Below are 19,386 nucleotides of genomic sequence, written 5' to 3'. Positions count from 1 at the left end.
TATTTAAAGTTATTTTGTAACAAATCCTAACTACAGTAGTATTGGGGCACAGTATTAGTAGAAAGTTTCCTTGTTGATGAAGTGATGAAAGTGTTTTGTTATTTTTCCAGGGATAAAAGTCCAGCATTTAATGCAATTGCAAGTGATCCTAACAGCTCCTGGGTGCCAGCTCCCTCTATGGAAGGAGAAAATGATACCATGTCAAATGCCCAGAGGAGCACACTGAAGTGGGAGAAGGAGGAGGCTCTTGGTGAGATGGCAACAGTAGCACCAGTTCTCTACACAAATATTAATTTCCCTAATTTAAAGGAAGAATTCCCAGGTCAGTCATGGATGTATTATGATATTTAACAGCTTTCTCTTGAATGCCTTGCCTTTGTTTTGAAGAATACACTAGAAAGTCTTTTTTTCATTAAATGTTTATCTAACCTGGTTGCTGGCAACACAGATTCCTTTAGTACCTTGTTCTCATTTGTATATTTCCCAAAACTTTCTTTAATTTATGAGATTGTCAGTTTTCTAGGTCCTATCAGTGCTCAAGTATGAGGTAGTTAATGCTCTGCAATTCTTTTTTTTTTTTAAATTAAGTACATTTTTTCTTCTTTGAGACCTTCTCATGTATTTTGATCATCAGTGTCATCCATTCTTCCTCCTCCACTCCTTCCAGATTCACCCCTAGTCCCCTTCCAACTTTGTGTCCTCCTTTAAAAAAACAAAAAAACAAAAAATAACCCACTGAGTCCCGTTTGTGGTGCCTATATGCTCCTGGGTATAGGATCCAGCCACTGGAGCATTGTCTAACTCCTACGGGTCATACCTGTAAAGGAAATTTTCCCATAAAGGAAATGGATTCTTCTTCCCCTAGATCCATCAACTGTCAGTAGCTCCCCAGGTAGGTGTGGGAGGTCATGAGCACCCTCTCCCCCACAGGATGCCTGGTTTCCACAGAGGCTGGAAGAGGGCATTGGATCCCATGAAACTATAGTTGCAGATGGTTGTGAGCCCCATGTGGATACTAGGACTCATACCTGGGTCCTCTGGAAGAGCCATCCGTGATCTTAACTTACACTGAGCCCCACCTCTCTCCATTCCCCATCATAGGGAATATCTTATACTTGGAATGCAAGCCCAAATAAGATCTTTAGCCCAAACAAGATCTTCATTTGTTTTATCTATGCCTGGTCCATAAAGCCTGAAAGATAATTTTCTGTAGCATTTTGAGTGTGTTTTGTTAAGGCTAAGACTGAATCACCAGCTGAGATTGCTGGTTGGAACTCAAAACATTTTGAATTTTAGATGATTTCTGATTTTCAGATTATTAATACTCAACCTGTTTTGTGTTAAAGTATGATCTGAATAAGATGATAACCAGTTTATTAGTAGCTTTTATTACAACACTGTATCACCATATTTCTGAAAGTGTGTCTTCTGTGCTTTTGCAGATTGGACTACTCGAGTGAAACAAATTGCCAAGTTGTGGAGAAAAGCCAGCTCTCAGGAAAGAGCACCATATGTGGTATTTAAATAATTCCTATGTGTTAGATCTTTAAGCACAATATTTGAAACTTATTTTAATGAAGTAATGAAAAGAAATACTTGTCAATACTTAGAAAACTTTTAAAGTTAGTTTTATTTTAAAGTTATATTAACTTATTATTCTTTCTTTTCTTTTACTATAAAACAGAACACTTTTTAACAGACCAGAGTATTTTAAGGGCACAATTAATTCATCTCATCTTAAAATTGTTTTATCTCTTTAAAAGATAGTACTGCATTTGAAGATGAGATTCGTTTTCTTTTTTTATGTATGAGATTTACAAAAGAATCTTTATACATCTTGAAAGAAACACACTTCCTTTAAGGAGTTCTGAAATATCACCATAGCTGGAAATGATAAGAGAACTCACAGTTCAGATAAGTGACTTCCTTTCTCCTGAGGAGGACCTTGACTGAACCCTTACTTCAGCTGGAGCCACAGCTGCAGCCGTGTTGTAGAAAAAAATGCTACTGTTATCTACAAGGTCTTCCACGAACCAGTTTTCAGTTATAATGATAACTTTGGGTGGAGCTAATGAGGGGCAGGGCTGAGGGATAATTCTGTGGTTTGTTTTACCTTAAATTTAGTAGTGATAGAATTTGTTTTTCTTATGTCTAATTTTCCTTGATGGTAATTTTCAGATTTTCAGCTGTTTTAATTTCAGTTCTTTCAATTGAGGGACATGCTATTTCTTTGTTCTAACGATGTGTTTGAATTATAGTAAAATATATTCTATTACACTGGGATTTCTTACTGTACTTAAAGTACATATATAGAAATGTCTTTACCTGGTAGTAGCATGCATTGTAGCAATGGGATACTATCCAGGTTCTTTTTTAACAGAGAGAGACTAAGTTTTCAAGAGTGATATTTCAACTATTAACACAACTTTTATATCTTAAAAACACTGGGACATATTTTCTTTCTTTTTATCAAAGCAAAAAGCCAGAGATAACAGAGCTGCTTTACGCATTAATAAAGTTCAGATGTCAAATGATTCTATGAAAAGGCAACAACAGCAAGACAGCATTGATCCCAGCTCCCGCATCGATTCGGATCTTTTTAAAGACCCTTTAAAGCAGAGAGAATCGGAGCATGAACAAGAATGGAAATTTAGACAGGTATGGGTTTTTTGGGTGATTTGGATTTTAAATTGCATTTTTGCTTTTTGAGAAAGAGAGGTATTTATGCTATTTCAGAATATAGATCCTAATAGAACTTGAGAAGTATTAAAATAGATTTCCCTTTTGGTAAAGTATATATTCAAATTGGTCTTAGATATTTATTGAACTATTACAGATAATATACTGCTCCAGGCATAAATGGGACATCCTATGATGATATCTCTTTTGTTGTTAAGAATTTATGAACTAGGAAGCAGTGTGCAAGGTACTGACATCAGGTGATGAACTTTGTGCTGCCTTTCTCTCCATGATAGTTGTTTTCTTCTTTATGTTCTTTTTTTCCTGTCCTAACAGCAAATGCGTCAGAAAAGTAAGCAACAAGCTAAAATTGAAGCCACACAGAAGCTGGAACAGGTGAAGAATGAGCAGCAGCAGCAGCAGCAGCAGCAGCAACAGCAGCAGCAGCAGCAGCAGCAGCAGCAACTCGGTTCTCAGCACCTTCTGGTACCTTCTGGTTCAGATACTCCAAGTAGTGGAGCACAAAGTCCCTTGACACCTCAGCCTGGCAATGGAAATGCATCTCCTGCACAGACATTCCAAAAAGACCTATTCTCCAAACACCTACCCAGTGCCCCCGCTTCCACACCTTCAGATGATGTGTTTGTCAAGCCACAACCTCCACCCCCTCCTTCAACCCCATCCCGAATACCCATTCAGGAATGTCTCTCTCAGTCCCAGAGTTCTCAGCCACCTTCTCCACAGATGTTCTCACCTGGATCATCTCACTCCAGACCACCATCTCCAGTGGATCCTTATGCAAAAATGGTTGGTACTCCTAGACCACCTCCTGGGAGCCATAGTTTTCCCAGAAGAAGTTCTGTTACACCAGTGGAAAACTGTGTGCCTCTATCTTCAGTACCGAGGTCTATTCAGATGAATGAAACATCAACCACTAGGCCATCCCCAGCCAGAGATTTATGTGCTTCCGCCATGACAAACAGTGACCCTTATGCAAAGCCTCCAGATACACCTAGGCCCGTGATGACAGATCAGTTTCCCAAACCTTTTAGCCTTCCTCGATCCCCTGTGGTTTCCGAACAAACTACAAAAGGTTCTCTAGCAGCTGGAACCACGGATCACTTTACTAAACCATCTCCTAGAGCAGATGCCTTTCAAAGGCAACGGCTACCTGACCCATATGCACGACCTTTGCTGACACCTGCCCCACTGGATAATGGGCCTTTTAAGACCCCACTACACCCTCCTCCATCTCAGGATCCATATGGATCTGTGTCACAGGCATCAAGACGACTCTCTATTGACCCTTATGAAAGGCCTGCCTTGACACCGAGGCCTGTAGATAATTTTTCTCATAATCAGTCAAATGATCCATATAGCCAGCCTCCCCTAACTCCACATCCAGCAATGAGTGACTCTTTTACTCATTCTTCAAGGGCTTTTTCTCAGCCTGGAACCATATCAAGGTCAGCATCTCAGGACCCATATTCACAAGCCCCAGGAACTCCCCGCCCTGGTATCGATTCTTATTCCCAAACCTCAGGAACTGCTCGATCCAATCCAGACCCTTATTCTCAACCTCCTGGTACTCCCCGGCCTAACACTATTGATCCATATAGTCAGCAGCCACCAACTCCCAGGCCTTCTCCACAGACAGACATGTTTGTTACGTCTGTGGTAAATCAGAGACATGCTGATCCATATGTTCATCATCTCGGAACGCCAAGGCCTGGGATTTCTGTTCCCTATTCTCAGCCACCAGCAACACCAAGGCCAAGGACTTCAGACGGTTTTACTAGGTCCTCCAGTGCAAGACCAGCCCTCATGCCAAACCAGGATCCTTTTTTGCAAGCAGCACAAAACCGAGTACCAGGTTTACCTGGCCCTTTGATAAGGCCACCTGATACGTGCTCCCAGACACCCAGGCTTCCTGGGCCTGGCCTTACAGACACATTCAACCGTGCTTCCCCATCTGCTGCTCGTGATCCCTATGAGCAGCCTCCAATGACTCCCAGGCCTCAGTCTGACTCTTTTGGAACTAGTCAAGTTGTCCATGATCTTGTTGACCGTCCAGGTCCTGGGTCAGAAGGAAATTTCAGCACATCTTCAAACCTTCCCATAAGCTCCCAAGGACAGCAGTTCTCCAGTGTCTCGCAGCTTCCTGGACCCGTGGCAACTTCGGGCGGAACTGATACACAGAACACTGTGAACATGTCTCAAGCTGACACAGAGAAACTGAGACAGGTAAACATTATAGTGTTTTCAGATGTTTTTCATATATTATCTTTGGAAGCTCCTCATTAAAACAAATGTAATTTCTTCTACAACAATGTTAAACTTTCTTTTTTAAGTTATTCTTTAGAGTTTATTAAAAGGAAAAATGAAAATAACAAAATTAACATCAATTAAATTGGATTTAACCTGGATCCAATTGCATTCTTCATGAAGTTGTTGGAATATCTTTAAATATGAAAACTTTTCTTTTATGGTGGTTATTTGGCCACAAGTCACATAATGGAAACATTGAGAGTGTTTTAAATGTTTTGAATTATAAATCCTGACAAGTTTGTTTCTTTCTATTTAGCGGCAAAAGCTGCGTGAAATCATTCTTCAGCAACAACAGCAGAAGAAGATTGCTAGTCGCCAAGAGAAGGGGCCTCAGGATACACCTCACCCAATGCCCCTTCCACACTGGCAGCCAGAGAGCATCAACCAGGCTTTCACTCGACCTCCACCTCCCTATCCTGGGAACATTCGATCGCCTGTTATCCCTCAACTAGGACCTAGATATGCAGTTTTCCCCAAAGATCAGCGGGGACCCTATCCCCCAGAGGTTGCTGGTATGGGGATAAGACCTCATGGATTTAGGTAATGCTTTTAATTTCCCACTAGATTTAAGTTGATGTTGGAAGAAGGAACTGGACAAATAGTATTATTGTGCAAGAAGTTATTACAGATTTCTACTTCTTTCATCACTGTGAGATACAGTCATTATTGTTTTTATCTAAGGAAAGGTCATGGACTTCTTCCCTCTAGGAACTCTAAAGTTTCTTGATAGACCCTTTGTCATTAAATATTGACAGAATACCTGTAATCCTACTGATTTAGTTTATCATGTCAACCAAATTGTATCTTCCAAACTATAGCTACTGCATCCTAATGAAGCTTCTTATGATGTGATGGATGATAACAATACATTTTGCTCTTTTAGTTTAAATTGTAAGATGTTTGTAGAGAGTTGCAAATTGTAAAGGTGCCTCCCTTTAGAAACTTTGAGCGATCCAGTTGAGTTGTCGAGTGGGCTGAGATGTATTACAAACCTAGACTTGCTAGTCTTTTAAGGAGAGAGCTCTTTAACATGACACACAATTTAATCTTGCACCTGTATCTATTATATTCTTTATTTCCCTTTCTATTACAACTTAGTTGTAGTTTGTGCCCATTGCTGTTTTTTTTTGGGGGGGAAGGCGGGTTGTGGGGCCGGGGGCATTGTTTGTACATGTGCATGTGGAGGTCAGAGGTTGATTCCTGTGTATCTTCTTCTATCACTCTTTACCTTATATTTCTGAGATAAGGTCTCTCATTCAACCTGGAACTCACCAATATGACAAGACTAGCTTTCCAGTGAGCCCTAGGGAAGCTCTAGTCTCCCATTTCTACCTTACTAGGATTATAGGCATTTTTTGCTTGTGTGAAGGGTATACAAAATGTGGTTGTCACGCTTGCTCAAGAAGTTTTCTCTCTTTCTGTCTTTCTTTCCTGCTTTTAAAATTCTATTTGTGTGTGCAAGGCATAAGATACATGTGGCAGCCAGAGAACAACTTTGTGGAATCGGTTCTATCCTTCATGTGTCCTGGGAGTCACACTCAGGTTGTTCACAGGGCAAGCACTTTTACCCATTGAGCCATTGCACTATCCCAGTTTTGTCTATTTAAAAACAAACTTTTTAAAAGTTTTTTCATATATTATGTATTTTGATTGTCATCTTTTCTTCTCCCAATTCCTCTCAGAGTCTCTTGCATTTTCACTGCCATTGGGCTTAGCAGTATTATTTCTTTATTTCTTCTTCTTCTTTTTAACCTATAGACTAACTTAATTTTTTCTCATCCCAATTCTAAATTGACCGTCATTCTTAATTATTTGGGTGGTTTTGTTTTTTCCTTTTAGATTTGGATTTCCAGGAGCTAGCCATGGTCCCATACCAAGCCAAGATCGCTTCCATGTGCCTCCTCAGCAAATACAGGGATCTGGAATTCCTCCACACATAAGAAGATCAATGTCTATGGAAATGCCTAGACCTTCAAATAACCCACCAATAAATAATCCAGTTGGGCTTCCTCAGCATTTTTCACCACAGGGTCTGCCAGTTCAGCAGCATAACATACTAGGCCAAGCATTTATTGAATTGAGGCATAGAGCTCCTGAAGGAAGGTCACGGTTGCCATTTGCTGCTTCTCCTGGCAGTGTTATAGAGTCACCTTCTCATCCCAGACATGGAAATTTCATTCCCCGACCTGATTTTCCAGGCCCTAGACACACAGACCCTGTGAGACGACCTCCCCAGTGTCTACCTAACCAGCTACCTGTGCATCCAAATTTAGAGCACGTCCCACCATCTCAGCAAGAGCAAGATCATGCTGCCCACCAATCTTCTGTTGTCATGAGGCCTCTAAGTCATCCCTTAGGTGGTGAATTTTCTGAGTCTCCTTTGTCTACATCTACTCCAGCTGAAACAACACCTGATAACTTACAAGTAACGAGTCAGTCTTCTGATGGTCTAGAGGAAAAGCTAGACTCTGATGATCCTTCTGTGAAAGAACTGGATGTGAAAGACCTTGAGGGGGTTGAAGTCAAAGACTTGGATGATGAAGATCTAGAAAATTTAAATTTAGACACAGAGGATGGCAAGGGTGATGACCTGGACACTTTAGGTAATTTGGAAACAAATGATCCTAACCTGGATGACCTCCTAAGGTCAGGGGAATTTGATATCATTGCATACACAGATCCAGAACTTGACTTAGGGGATAAAAAAAGCATGTTCAATGAGGAATTAGATCTTCATGTTCCAATTGATGATAAGCTAGAAAATCAATGTGTATCAGTTGAACCAAAAAAAAGGGATCAAGAAGACAAAACTATGGTTCTCAATGATAATGATTTGTCACAGAAAAAATCCACTAGTACCAGTGAGATAAAGACAGAAGCCCTATCTCCACACCCTAAAGAAGAAACACTGAGTGAAATTAAGAAAAGTGGCGACAGTAAAGGTGATGCTGATGCTCTGTGCTCACAAGCTTCTGTTCATACAGACCAGAGTGACAGGGAAAAGACTTCTTTGCTGCCTACTGATCCAGATATGCTTGAGAAAAGAAACAACCGAGAAAATGCTGGCTCTGGTGTCAGTACCATTCAAGGCTCTACTCCTCTGCCTGCTCAGGATGTGATGAACTCTTGTGATATAACCGGAACAGCTCCAGTCCTTTCAAGTTTACTTTCTAATGAGAAATGTGATAATTCAGACATTAGGCCTCTGGGGTCTTCCCCACCAAATCTGCCCATTTCACCATCCACTCATGGGTCAAGTTTGCCTCCTACATTAATAGCACCACCTGGCCCTCTTTTGGATAATGCCATGAATTCTAATGTAACAGTGGTCCCTAGGGTAAACCATGTTTTTTCTCAGGGTGTGCCAGTAAATCCAGGATTCATTCAAGGTCAGTCATCAGTGAACCATAATTTAGGGACAGGAAAGCCTACAAATCAAACTGTGCCTCTCACAGATCAGTCCAGCACCAGTGGCATGTCTGGACCGCAACAGCTAATGATTCCTCAAACATTAGCCCAGCAGAACAGAGAAAGGCCACTCCTTCTAGAGGAACAGCCTTTGCTTCTACAAGATCTTTTGGATCAAGAGAGGCAGGAACAGCAGCAGCAAAGACAAATGCAAGCCATGATTCGTCAGCGGTCAGAACCATTCTTCCCTAACATTGGTAGGAAATTCCTTGTATCTCAAAGTATATTACTGGGGGCATTTGGGTATATACAGCATGCTTGTAAGATTTCATTATTGAAATTTCATTTGGAGTATATCAGTGAGAGTTTTCTGTCTTCTTGGATCTTTAAACTGAAAACAGGAATTTTAGATTCCTTCCAGGTCAGTCAAAATGACGAAAACCAGGTCAGTCAAAATGATGAAAACTTTGAATTGTGACCTCGTTCAATTCACCTTTTTATAGTGTTAATGGAAACTAGTTCTTCTTTTTAGTTTTTAATCTGCCAATTGTTACCAATGAATCTTTTTTCAGACTCGTGAGAAGATAAATTTAAGAAAATTATGATAGAAATAAAGCTTCTTGTTTGTGTACAAGTGTTTGGTAGTAATTTTTGGTTGTTTTTGTTTTCCCCACAGAAGCTCCTTTCAACTTATTTTTGTTGATTTACTAGTTTTAAGAAAATACAAATCCATGCAGCCCATATTCTTCAGTGCCCTGCCTTATAAGAATTAAAAATCAGCAGGCACATATCTGAGGAATACTTTCTTCTAAACAATAGTGACAACAAAAAAGCATTGTATCAACATTGCATCATTTGCTCCTTTTCCCACGTACATGCAAAGAGATATTCTTTCAGTATCCTCTCAATACTTTTATTATGTAGGTATATCCTAGAGGCGTTGGTAGATTTTCTTTTAAAAATTGGTAACTAATTTAGTGGAATTATTAATATTGGAAATAACTGCAAATTCTTACTCCTTTTGTTGCATCCCCAAATAAATCATTCTAATTAGCTCTATAAAAGTTTGAACCAATAAGAATTACAGTTCTGTACATTACTGTTATGATTACCTATAGACTGACAGACTTATTCTACTTACTGAAGGACTAATGTATTAAGTATGCTTCAGTTATGGATACCTGAAATGTAGCTAAATTCACGGTTAGGTTGTTACCACTTTTGGATTCCCCCATGTAGCATAGAAGAAATATATAATGATTATTAAACGAGAAAGGATAAGAATCTATAAATTATGTAATGGTTATGATACTTAAGTTTACCATCTCTTATATCTTGAACCATGAACTTGAACTATGAAATAAGTAATGTCAAAATACATTTCTTCTTTAGATTTTGATGCAATTACAGATCCTATCATGAAAGCCAAAATGGTGGCTCTTAAAGGCATAAATAAAGTGATGGCACAGAACAATCTGGGCATGCCACCAATGGTAATGAGCAGGTAGGTGAAAGTGCTGTTTTTCTTCCTGGGCATGTGGATGTACATGAAAACACTACTGCTTCTTAGAAGGAGGTCATAAACCTCAAAAATCTATCTTCTGAAAGTGAAGAATATTTAAATTCAGCTGGATATGATCATACATAAAGTGTTATGCAGATGCAGGGAATTAACTTCCACTAAGTTTTGTTTGTTTGTTTGTTTGTTTTTTGGGAAAATGAACAGAATAAAATACCACGTACATATTGGGAAGACTGACTTGGCCATTGACAACATCTAAACTGTTTCATTTGTGTTTATTTTTTTTTATTTAAAGAAATATTAGTACTAAGAGATTTTTCATTTGAGAAGCTCAATGGTTAAGGAAAATGTAAATTCATCTCTGAAATGAAATATTCCCAAACTGCCTTCGAATTAGAGAAGGGAAAACAGCAGCTTATGGGATATTTGGATACTGGTAGTTGGATAGTTTTAACACCTAACAGAAAAATGGAATTTGTACATTCTAGAAGGTTAAAGTTAGAGTGGTTATGTACCCCAGTAGAGTGCTTCTTAAATCTTGATCATTTTCCAACTTCAGAATTATGTGGAACTTTTTTTTTTTTTTTTAAATGCAGTTTCTTTGCTTTACTACAGACCTACTGGATGGGGATGTCTAGGGATGGTGCCTGCATGCTTGTATTTTTGACTAGCACCTTGAATGGTTTTTTGGTTGTATTGTTGTTTCTGACTTCTGTCAGAACAGTAAATAGATCCTTAGTTTATTATAATGATCTTGTTGAAGAATTATAAAAGAGAGTGTAAATGATTGTGGAATTGATTGTCTGAATAGGTTGAAGATAAAGGCATATGCTTTATTGAACTGTGCAGATTCTCTGGGTATGATTAAGATGCATTTTTTAAGGTCAAAGTAGAGATAGTAGTTTGTAAAATTTTCATTACTGTGCAGGATTTATTAGCACTGTTTCTCTCATAGGATAACTTTTTATGGCATAAGCCTTTTTAACTCTAAAACCTTTGAATTCTTCTCAGATATATAATAAAAATACAAAATTGAAAAAGAAGTGAACTATATTTGAAACAGTTACTAATATATGATATATTTATGATATGCATGTATTATAGTATATTAACAAACTTAGCAGTACGCTTCATAACTACTACAATTTCAGGGTAATGATTGGCAATGACCTATTAGGTATGTGCAACACTTGATAGGGAAAATGATAGGTTTCCTGCTGGTGAGTACTGCTAATAAATAATATTTTAACTTGATAGAGTCAAGGAAATGCTAGATTTTGTTTAGCTTTTAATTTAAAACATGGGCTTCAGATTCAGAAATCTCAGCATCTCCTGTGTTCAGCATAATTGTGTTAGACATGCAATACTTTGTCAGCCACATGGTAAGTGTACTGGTAACTATTCTGAGTGCTTTGCAGAACAAAGATAGTCTCTTCTGAGAGTAGTGTGGTTGTATGTTGATGATGGCAGATAGTGAGTGACCAGAGCCATAGTAGGGAGAAGGGAGATAAATGAATCAGACTTGTGCGTAAGAAATCACAAATATATTCCCTAAAGTCTAATATGATATAAATGCTTCTTTACAGTATTTGGAATATATTTTGAAATTGTGTTGTATGTATATCTTAATATATAAAGCATTCAGTGACTCAGTTGGACAGACATTTTTTCAAATAAGCCATAATGGTCCTGTGGCAGTTATTGGTTTAATTAAAATAATGTTTCACCAGATGGATTTAAATAGAGGTTAGTCACCAGTTTTATTTTTTTAAACTTGGTTTGACCATTAGATACAAATACATATGCGAATGAGTGAAGTTTTTTGAGATAACCTCTTTTGTTTTTAGAATATAAAAGAGTTAACTAGCACCGCCCCTCAACCCCCTGCCCCCAAGCCCCTAGGGTCTTGTTCTGTAGCCCAAGCTGACTTGGAACTCTTATGTAGCTCAAGCGGGCCTTGAATTTGTGGCATTCCTCCTTCCTCAGTCTCTTTGTGAACCACCATGTTCAGTCAACTTGTTCATTTTTAATAAAGATTGCAATTGAGAAAATTTTCCTTAGTTTGTGCATTGAAGCTAGATTTTCACCATAATTGTAGCCTAAAAAATATTTTAATGAATCTTATAAGAGCCCAAGCTCTGGATGGAATAGCTTAGCTGGCTTCTTATGCAGCTCTGCTAGTCCTCATGAAGATACTTAATCATTCTGAGCTTTATCCATAGTGATAGGAGGGTTCTGGGTTCACACTTGATGAAGTTCAGGGAAGAGCTCTGGTGAGCACCCTGAAATGGTTGTAGTAAGTCTCAGATTATTAGGCACCTCTGTAACTGGTTCTAAGTTCATCATGTGATACTATGCGCTTCCTTTACAGATTCCCTTTCATGGGCCCATCAGTGGCTGGAACGCAAAACAGTGAAGGCCAGAACCTGGTGCCTCATGCTGTAACTCAGGTAATGCTTCTTGAATCTCATTTATGGAGGACACGTGGACCTAAGTCTTACCAAACCCAAATCATAGTGAGGCCCCTCCTAGAAAGAAATAGGAGCTGATCTTCTGGCAACACAGTGAATTAAAGATGTGTCATTGCTGTGTAAACAAAAGACAGATTTTAAACACTGGAATTTCTGCAAAGGACTTGCACACATTAATGATAGAAAGTCCCCTGGAAGGAGATTAAGTTCTTTGGGCTTCTGGCTTTATATTCATTTATTACTCCTGTTCATTGGAACTAATCCATCACATTTAAAATGTGAAACTGCTGGAAACAGGGAAAAATAATGTCAGTAATCATTCTATTAGGTATAATTATTCCTTGAGATGACTTTGATTTTTGAATATTGAGCATTTATAATCAACCCTAAGTATAAACATTGATGCTATGTTCATGGTATCAAGTCTGGGAACAATAATTTTATGTGTGTTATTTTCTGTGTTGATTTTTAAAACATGTATCTGCTTGGTGCAGGGGGACCTTGCTCTGTGTACTCTTGGAATTATCATATACTCTGCCAGTTATAATTTATATTTATTATAGAGATAATTTTTGTTTTTTCCTTATTAAGAGAAAAACACCCTTTGATACACTGGAAAGGCATAAGCATAGTTGAGTTTTTAAAATTCTCAGTTTTACTATGAATTCACTGTACACTTTCAGCGAGTTCTTGAGCCTCTTTTTACTGCTGTTTCAAATGTTGCACCAGCTATCCTGCAGTACTGTACGACTGAACATGCTATATTCTGGCTATTGAACACAGCTCATGTCTAACAGAACTTGTATCAACAGGGTAAATGTTTTTATCAAGGTTCTATTTATCAGGTCCTTGCCAGAAAATTGTGACTTTATCAGCTATTCAATCACTGTGAAAGAAGCAAGGCATTAGTTCGAACAAAAGACTAACATTAAAATGAGTGCATTAATGAGTGCACTACATTAATTCTTGCTATAATTAGCCTTTTCTATACAGTACTGTTTAGTGAATCTAGAACATGTGTTTATGAATTTATTGACAAAAGAAAACAGGTAGGCATCATCAAAACATCAAATTTCATGTGAATTTTTAGCTTAGCTGTGACAATATTTGATTTACCCTCGTATTATATTTAAGATGAGTAATTAATTATTTGCTTTTCAACTAAATATAGAAAATATAGTTCAGAGATAGAAATAATTGTTCAGATACTAAACTGTTGCCCAACTAATTTATTCTAGTTTTTATATGAAAAGAAAAGCTTTAAAGGTGTTTTAGAAAATTAAAATTTTTCCTTTTTTTTCCCTGCATTTTGAAGTTTTTTTCCTCTCTTAAACTGAAGTATGGAATTAAACATATTTGTAAATTTTACTTATTTTAGGATGGCAGTATAACACATCAGATTTCTAGGCCTAATCCTCCAAATTTTGGTCCAGGCTTTGTCAGTAAGTATAAATCTAATAAGTTACCTCTTTTCTGGGGATTGCTTGTTTGACTATATTCGTGTTGTTTTGAAATCTTGGAGTTAGTGTAGGAGTGTTACCATGAGCCTGAGTGCCCTTCTCATTTATCAGCGTTCACTAGGCTGTCCTCTAGGCATCTTTACATCCAGGCATGTGTTTTCATTGCTTTTTTTTTTTCTGCTGTGCATGAAGAATTAGCTAGAAATAAATACTTTAATGCAGGGAAATCATCTTCCCTATTTTCTTCAACATTGTTGTTCTTTTTAAAATAGACTTGGCACTTTCCAATCTATAGCATTAAACCACGTTTGCTCTCCTGACAGACTGTCTATGACAAGGACACTAATTGGGGAAAACAAAGGGATATGTTTAAAGGAAGCTGGGTTGTAGCATGGTGTGAAGGTCAAGTGTGCAAGATGCCACTGAACCCTTCTAGCTGTCCTTAGGGGTCCCAAGGTGGTTCAGGATAGCATTTAACGTTCCCTCAAACTGAACCTTTCTGAAATCTTCAGACTGTTTAGCTAACTTTTTTCACCATTATCTTTCATTTTGCTCACCTCTGCTCTCCTGGTTCCAGAAACCAGAAAGGCTTTCCTTGCGGTAGGTCTCATTCTACCAGAAGCAGAACTTCTGAAACCTTGTGAAAAAGCCTGTTCTTGACAAATACCGTTCAAATTTAGTGCACTAGATTGCACATTCATACATATACTAGAACTTTTGGGTTTAGGAACAAACCCAAAGTCTGACCTTTTGAAATTCCCCGCATTAATTGTGATCATAATTTGAATACATATTTGTATTAAAAACAAGTAAACTACTATAACCAACTGGCTTTTTCTGGCTGTATTGTGCCCATTGGATTTGGTTGGATCTTAATGTATGACAATATTCTGTTATCATTGATGTTATTTTCAGCTAATGTCCTCTAGGATTGTGATTTTCTTTGTCTTGTAGTCAGTCAAAAAGGAATACTCAGAATTTTTCACTACATGAGATAACCTTTTTTGGAGACTTGGCATCAATGGGATAAAGTACTCTAAAAGGACAAGGAGGGAGTACTAGTATGAGACAAAGATGTAATGGGGAGAGGCATTAACAGTCTTTAGAGTTAAGGAAGAGTTTGCTTGGTTAGCTATCACCTCCCCTGGTAGACATAGAAATTACAAAATTAATGAGTTAATTAGTGTTTTCAGTTTACATATTTCCTTTATAAAATGTCAACTTCATATTGCTTCTTTCTAAAGTATTCTGGGTTTCACCTCCCTGTTTAATATGTGTGTGTGTATATATATATACATATACATATACGTGTATATGTATATGTATATGTATATATATATATATTCCCCCAGACACTAATAAGATGTAGGGAAGATATAAACTAAGAGAATTCAGCATGGGAAATGACTACCTAATCCATGCTCTGGAAGTTAGTGGGCTATATCTTCCTTGCCTCTTCGATCTGTAAAATTGAATCAATAAAATGCACATATAACTTAATATACAGTTTGGTTTATGGATTAGATAATTTGATGAATCTTTTGGAACATTGGAGTTTCAGAACTTACAATTATTAAGTTAACTAGTGTTTTAATTAAGCATTCTCTGGCTTTCTTGAGTAAATGCTTTTTCTAAAAGCTGATACTTTATAGTTATATAGAACTCTAATATTTAGAATTTTGTTTTCAATTTTTCCTTTAAATATTCATGATGAAATTGTATCTTCTTCCAAATGAACTTGTTTAACTTTTAATAATCTTGGACCCTTTAGAAAATTAACACACTTGTAATTTTGATTTTTCCCTCAGATGATTCTCAACGTAAGCAGTATGAAGAATGGCTGCAGGAGACTCAGCAGCTTCTTCAGATGCAACAGAAGTATCTTGAAGAACAAATTGGTGCACACAGAAAATCAAAGAAAGCCCTTTCAGCCAAACAGCGCACAGCCAAGAAGGCAGGTCGAGAGTTCCCGGAGGAGGATGCAGAGCAGCTCAAGCATGTTACTGAGCAGCAGAGTATGGTTCAGAAACAGCTCGAGCAGGTAAGACAGGTTTGTAAGTGGAAGTCGTTCACAGTTGAAGAGCTATTTGGGTGTGGCATTCATTCATTGGCTCTGGGTTTTAGTTTATGCTGTTAAATGGCATGTAAATTACACTACTTTAGGACCTCTTACCAAGGAAGTAGCTGCCTAGTCCTGTCCAATGCTTACTGCCATTTAACTAGCTTACTGGTTGCCACTGAAGAGACTGACCTTACAACTCTCAGTGGTTAAGAGCACTGGCTGTTCTTCCAGAGGTCCTGAGTTCAATTCCCAGCAACCACATGGTGGCTCAAAACCATCTGTAATAAGATCTGGCACCCTCTTCTGGCCTGCAGGGATACATGCAGGCAGAATACTGTATACATAATAAATAAATCTTTAAAAAAAAAAAAAAGAACTATTTTTATATGCTTTCAGTGACCCTGGAATAATTGGATAAAGTAGCTATTTCTTTTGTACTAAGAAATCACTGCACCAGGTGTGGTGGCACACACCTCTAATCCCAGCACCTGGGAGGCACAGGCAGGTAGATTTCTATGACTTTCAGGCTATCCCTGTCTAAATAGTGAGTTTCAGGCCAGCTACAGGTACATAGTAAGACTCCTTTTTTTTTTTAAAGAAAAAAGAAAATCAAATCATGTTGCCATACACATGCTCTCACATCATTTGACAAATTAAGACTTTCTTGAAGACGAAGCTCACAAACAGTGAACTGTGTGCTACCACTGTCTGAGTTTCATAGTATATTTTTATGCTTATTTCTTATTTTGGTCTTAAGAATCGTCTCTGAAGTGAAGGATAGAGCTATAGTTGGGTGGTATAGTGCTTGCCTAGCATGTGTGCGATACTAAGTTCACTCTCAAGTGCCTTCAAAACAGTAACACAGCCAGGTAGTGGTGGTGCATTCCTTTAATCCTAGTACTTGGGAAGCAGAAGCAGATGGATCTCTGAGTTCATGGTCACTCTGGTCTACAGAGTGAGACCCAGGACAGCCAGGTCTACACAGAGAAACCTTGTCTGGGGGGGAAAAAAACCTAACAAAACAGTAGTAACACAAGAGAGGGAACGAAAAAACTAGAATATCTTGAAAAGGGATTTATTTCCAAAAAATGAAACCATTTTGCTGTTTTCTTTCATCAATACTAGGTATTTCTAAGAATTGTTTAAGGTCAAAAAGTTGTAAAATTTTAAAATCACTTTGAATTTTAAAAGTTTAAAATGAAGTGTTCAAGATGAATTCAGAGTTCACTCAGTTATTTGCCTTAATGAGTTAGTACCTTGGGATTTTTACAAATGTTTATCCATAAATGTTTATAGACTGGGTATTGTGGCACATAACTGTTGTCCTAGCTACTAGAAAAGACTGAGGTGGAAGAATTATTTTAGTTCATGAAATAAGTACCAGCATATGTAACACAATGAAATCCCATCTCGAGAGAAAAGGACAAAAGATGCCTGTTGGCAGAAGTTTCTGTCCCATCCACCAGCTCCCAAATAACTGACATGGAGACTTAATATTACTTCTAAATGCTTAATCAATAGCTCAGGATTGTTACTAGCTAACTCTTACACTTAAAATAACTCTTTTTTTTTTTTTAATCTATTCTTGGCCACGTAGCTCATGGCTTGTTATGTCATTTTCTACATGTTTTGCTTCCTCGGCAGCTAACTGGCTGGCATCTCCTCTGACTCTGCCCTTCCTCATCCCATCATTCTCAGTTTGGCTTTCCTGCCTAACTTTATCCTGTTCAGCTATTGGTCAGTCAGCTTGTTTATTAAATCAATCATAGCGAGATATATTCACACAGTGTACAGAAGGGTTATTCCACAGCAGACACCACCTCCTACCACAAAGGTTTAGGATAATAATAAAGTTTAGTGCACCCTTTTGATTGAAATAATAAAAAGTAATAAAATGAATGAAATTGCGGATACATGCATATAACTTGTATTTCAAGAGTATTATTACATTGAGCAAAAAGAAGCCGTTCCCAATAATTTATGTAACATTGAAATAACAAGAGTTACAAAGATGAACAGTATATTAGCAGTAACTATGGGGAAGACAGGCAGAGAGTTTGATTCTAAAGAGGAGACATGGGGAGTTTTCTATAGTAGAACACTTTCTTGATTATGATAATGACTATAATTTCTCTGTGTGCTAATAATGCATAGAATTGTACACCAGAACCTAAACTTTGCCTTTGTTTTAAGTTACAAATTAAAAAAACTCAAGATATTAATACTAGTGGCATATAAGAAGTTCAGAGTATATTGGTTTATAGAAATAGAAATATTCTATTGTAATGAACATTCCTGGAAACACCTCTGTCTTGTCTTATTTGATGTTGCTTACAAATTAAAGATATTGCTATTATCACCACTTGACACTTAATGAGACTGGTGGCATGCTTGTTCATTACTTAACTGTTAGATTAGGACTTTGAACTCAGCTGTCTTCCTCCAAGTCACAGATGCCAACACAATATACCTACAACATGGTGATTATACTGTTTTCATTGAATAACAAACTGGGGCCATTACAGAATGAGAGCTTCATTTCTCTTTAGATTCATTCTCTGGACCTATGTTCATTGATGGTAAATACTCTTTAATCAGATAATTACATAATGTGTTTTTAGTCGCTTTTCTGCTTATGATGAAATTTTTATCAAAAGTTTCCTCCTTAGTAGAAGCAACATAATTTGGATGAAAGCCTAGTTTTTTGCAAATCAATTGATGAAATCCTATTTATGAGCTAATATACTTTATTTGAAAAATTAGTCAGGCACATGCTTACCACATGGTTGCCTATAGCACACTGTAATCTCAGTAAGAAAGTAGTTTACAGATTTTGTTTGTGTACATTGGAAAGTGAACCTAAGTCTTTGCACTTACTGGGTATCTTAGTTTCTTTTCTCGCTACTGAAATAAGAATAACTTCAGAAAGAAAGGATTTATTTTGCCTCACAATTCCAAGTTACAGAGTCAGTCATGGTGGAAAAGTGACAACAGCAGAAGCTTTAGAGAGCTGGTCACATTACAGTTGTAGGCAAGAAACAGTTCAGTTCACTCTCTCCATTTTATGCAGTTTTGGATCCCCTATCGAGGGGATGGTCCTATTCAAAATTAAGATGGATCTTCCTATATCTTTTAACATAGAAAAGATAATCCCCCACAGGTATACCCAGCGGCCCATCTCCCAGGTGATGCTAGATTATCAAGTGGCCAATCTAACCATTATCCCAGATAAGCACTCTACCCCTAATAATAATCCCCACCAATAGTGATGTTTTCAGAAGTGATAAGAAATGGCAGAGATGAGTTCAAGTTCTACAGAGCTAGTTCCAGGACAGCTAGGGCTGTTACACAGAGAAACCCTGTCTCAAAAAACCAACCAACCAACAACAACCCAAAAAAAAAAAAAAAAAAAGACCAAAAAGAGGTAGGAATGGTCTGGCAAGGTGGCTTGGTGGG

At 37.7% G+C, this 19,386-nt stretch overlaps 1 protein-coding gene across 15 annotated transcripts in view; it reads left to right on the top strand.

The window, feature by feature from the left end:
• The window catches only part of Kmt2c (lysine methyltransferase 2C), a 230,470-nt gene that overhangs the window by 179,445 nt on the left and 31,639 nt on the right, over window positions 1–19,386 (top strand). For all 15 annotated transcript variants that reach the window (XM_052719471.1, XM_052719463.1, XM_052719473.1 and 12 more), the window contains 10 exons: window positions 111–322; window positions 1,443–1,516; window positions 2,476–2,658; window positions 3,016–4,923; window positions 5,264–5,547; window positions 6,847–8,672; window positions 9,808–9,919; window positions 12,309–12,387; window positions 13,787–13,850; window positions 15,677–15,909. In XM_052719471.1, the coding sequence (XP_052575431.1) occupies window positions 111–322; window positions 1,443–1,516; window positions 2,476–2,658; window positions 3,016–4,923; window positions 5,264–5,547; window positions 6,847–8,672; window positions 9,808–9,919; window positions 12,309–12,387; window positions 13,787–13,850; window positions 15,677–15,909 (4,975 nt within the window). The remainder of the gene's footprint in view (window positions 1–110; window positions 323–1,442; window positions 1,517–2,475; window positions 2,659–3,015; window positions 4,924–5,263; window positions 5,548–6,846; window positions 8,673–9,807; window positions 9,920–12,308; window positions 12,388–13,786; window positions 13,851–15,676; window positions 15,910–19,386) is intronic.

Source organism: Peromyscus californicus, unplaced genomic scaffold (genome assembly GCF_007827085.1).
Source record: "Peromyscus californicus insignis strain IS unplaced genomic scaffold, ASM782708v3 Scaffold_6__1_contigs__length_162567912, whole genome shotgun sequence".
NCBI classification, from domain to species: domain Eukaryota; kingdom Metazoa; phylum Chordata; class Mammalia; order Rodentia; family Cricetidae; genus Peromyscus; species Peromyscus californicus.
The sequence above is the reverse complement of the archived record's forward strand: the minus strand, read 5'-3'. Positions and strand labels throughout refer to the sequence as shown.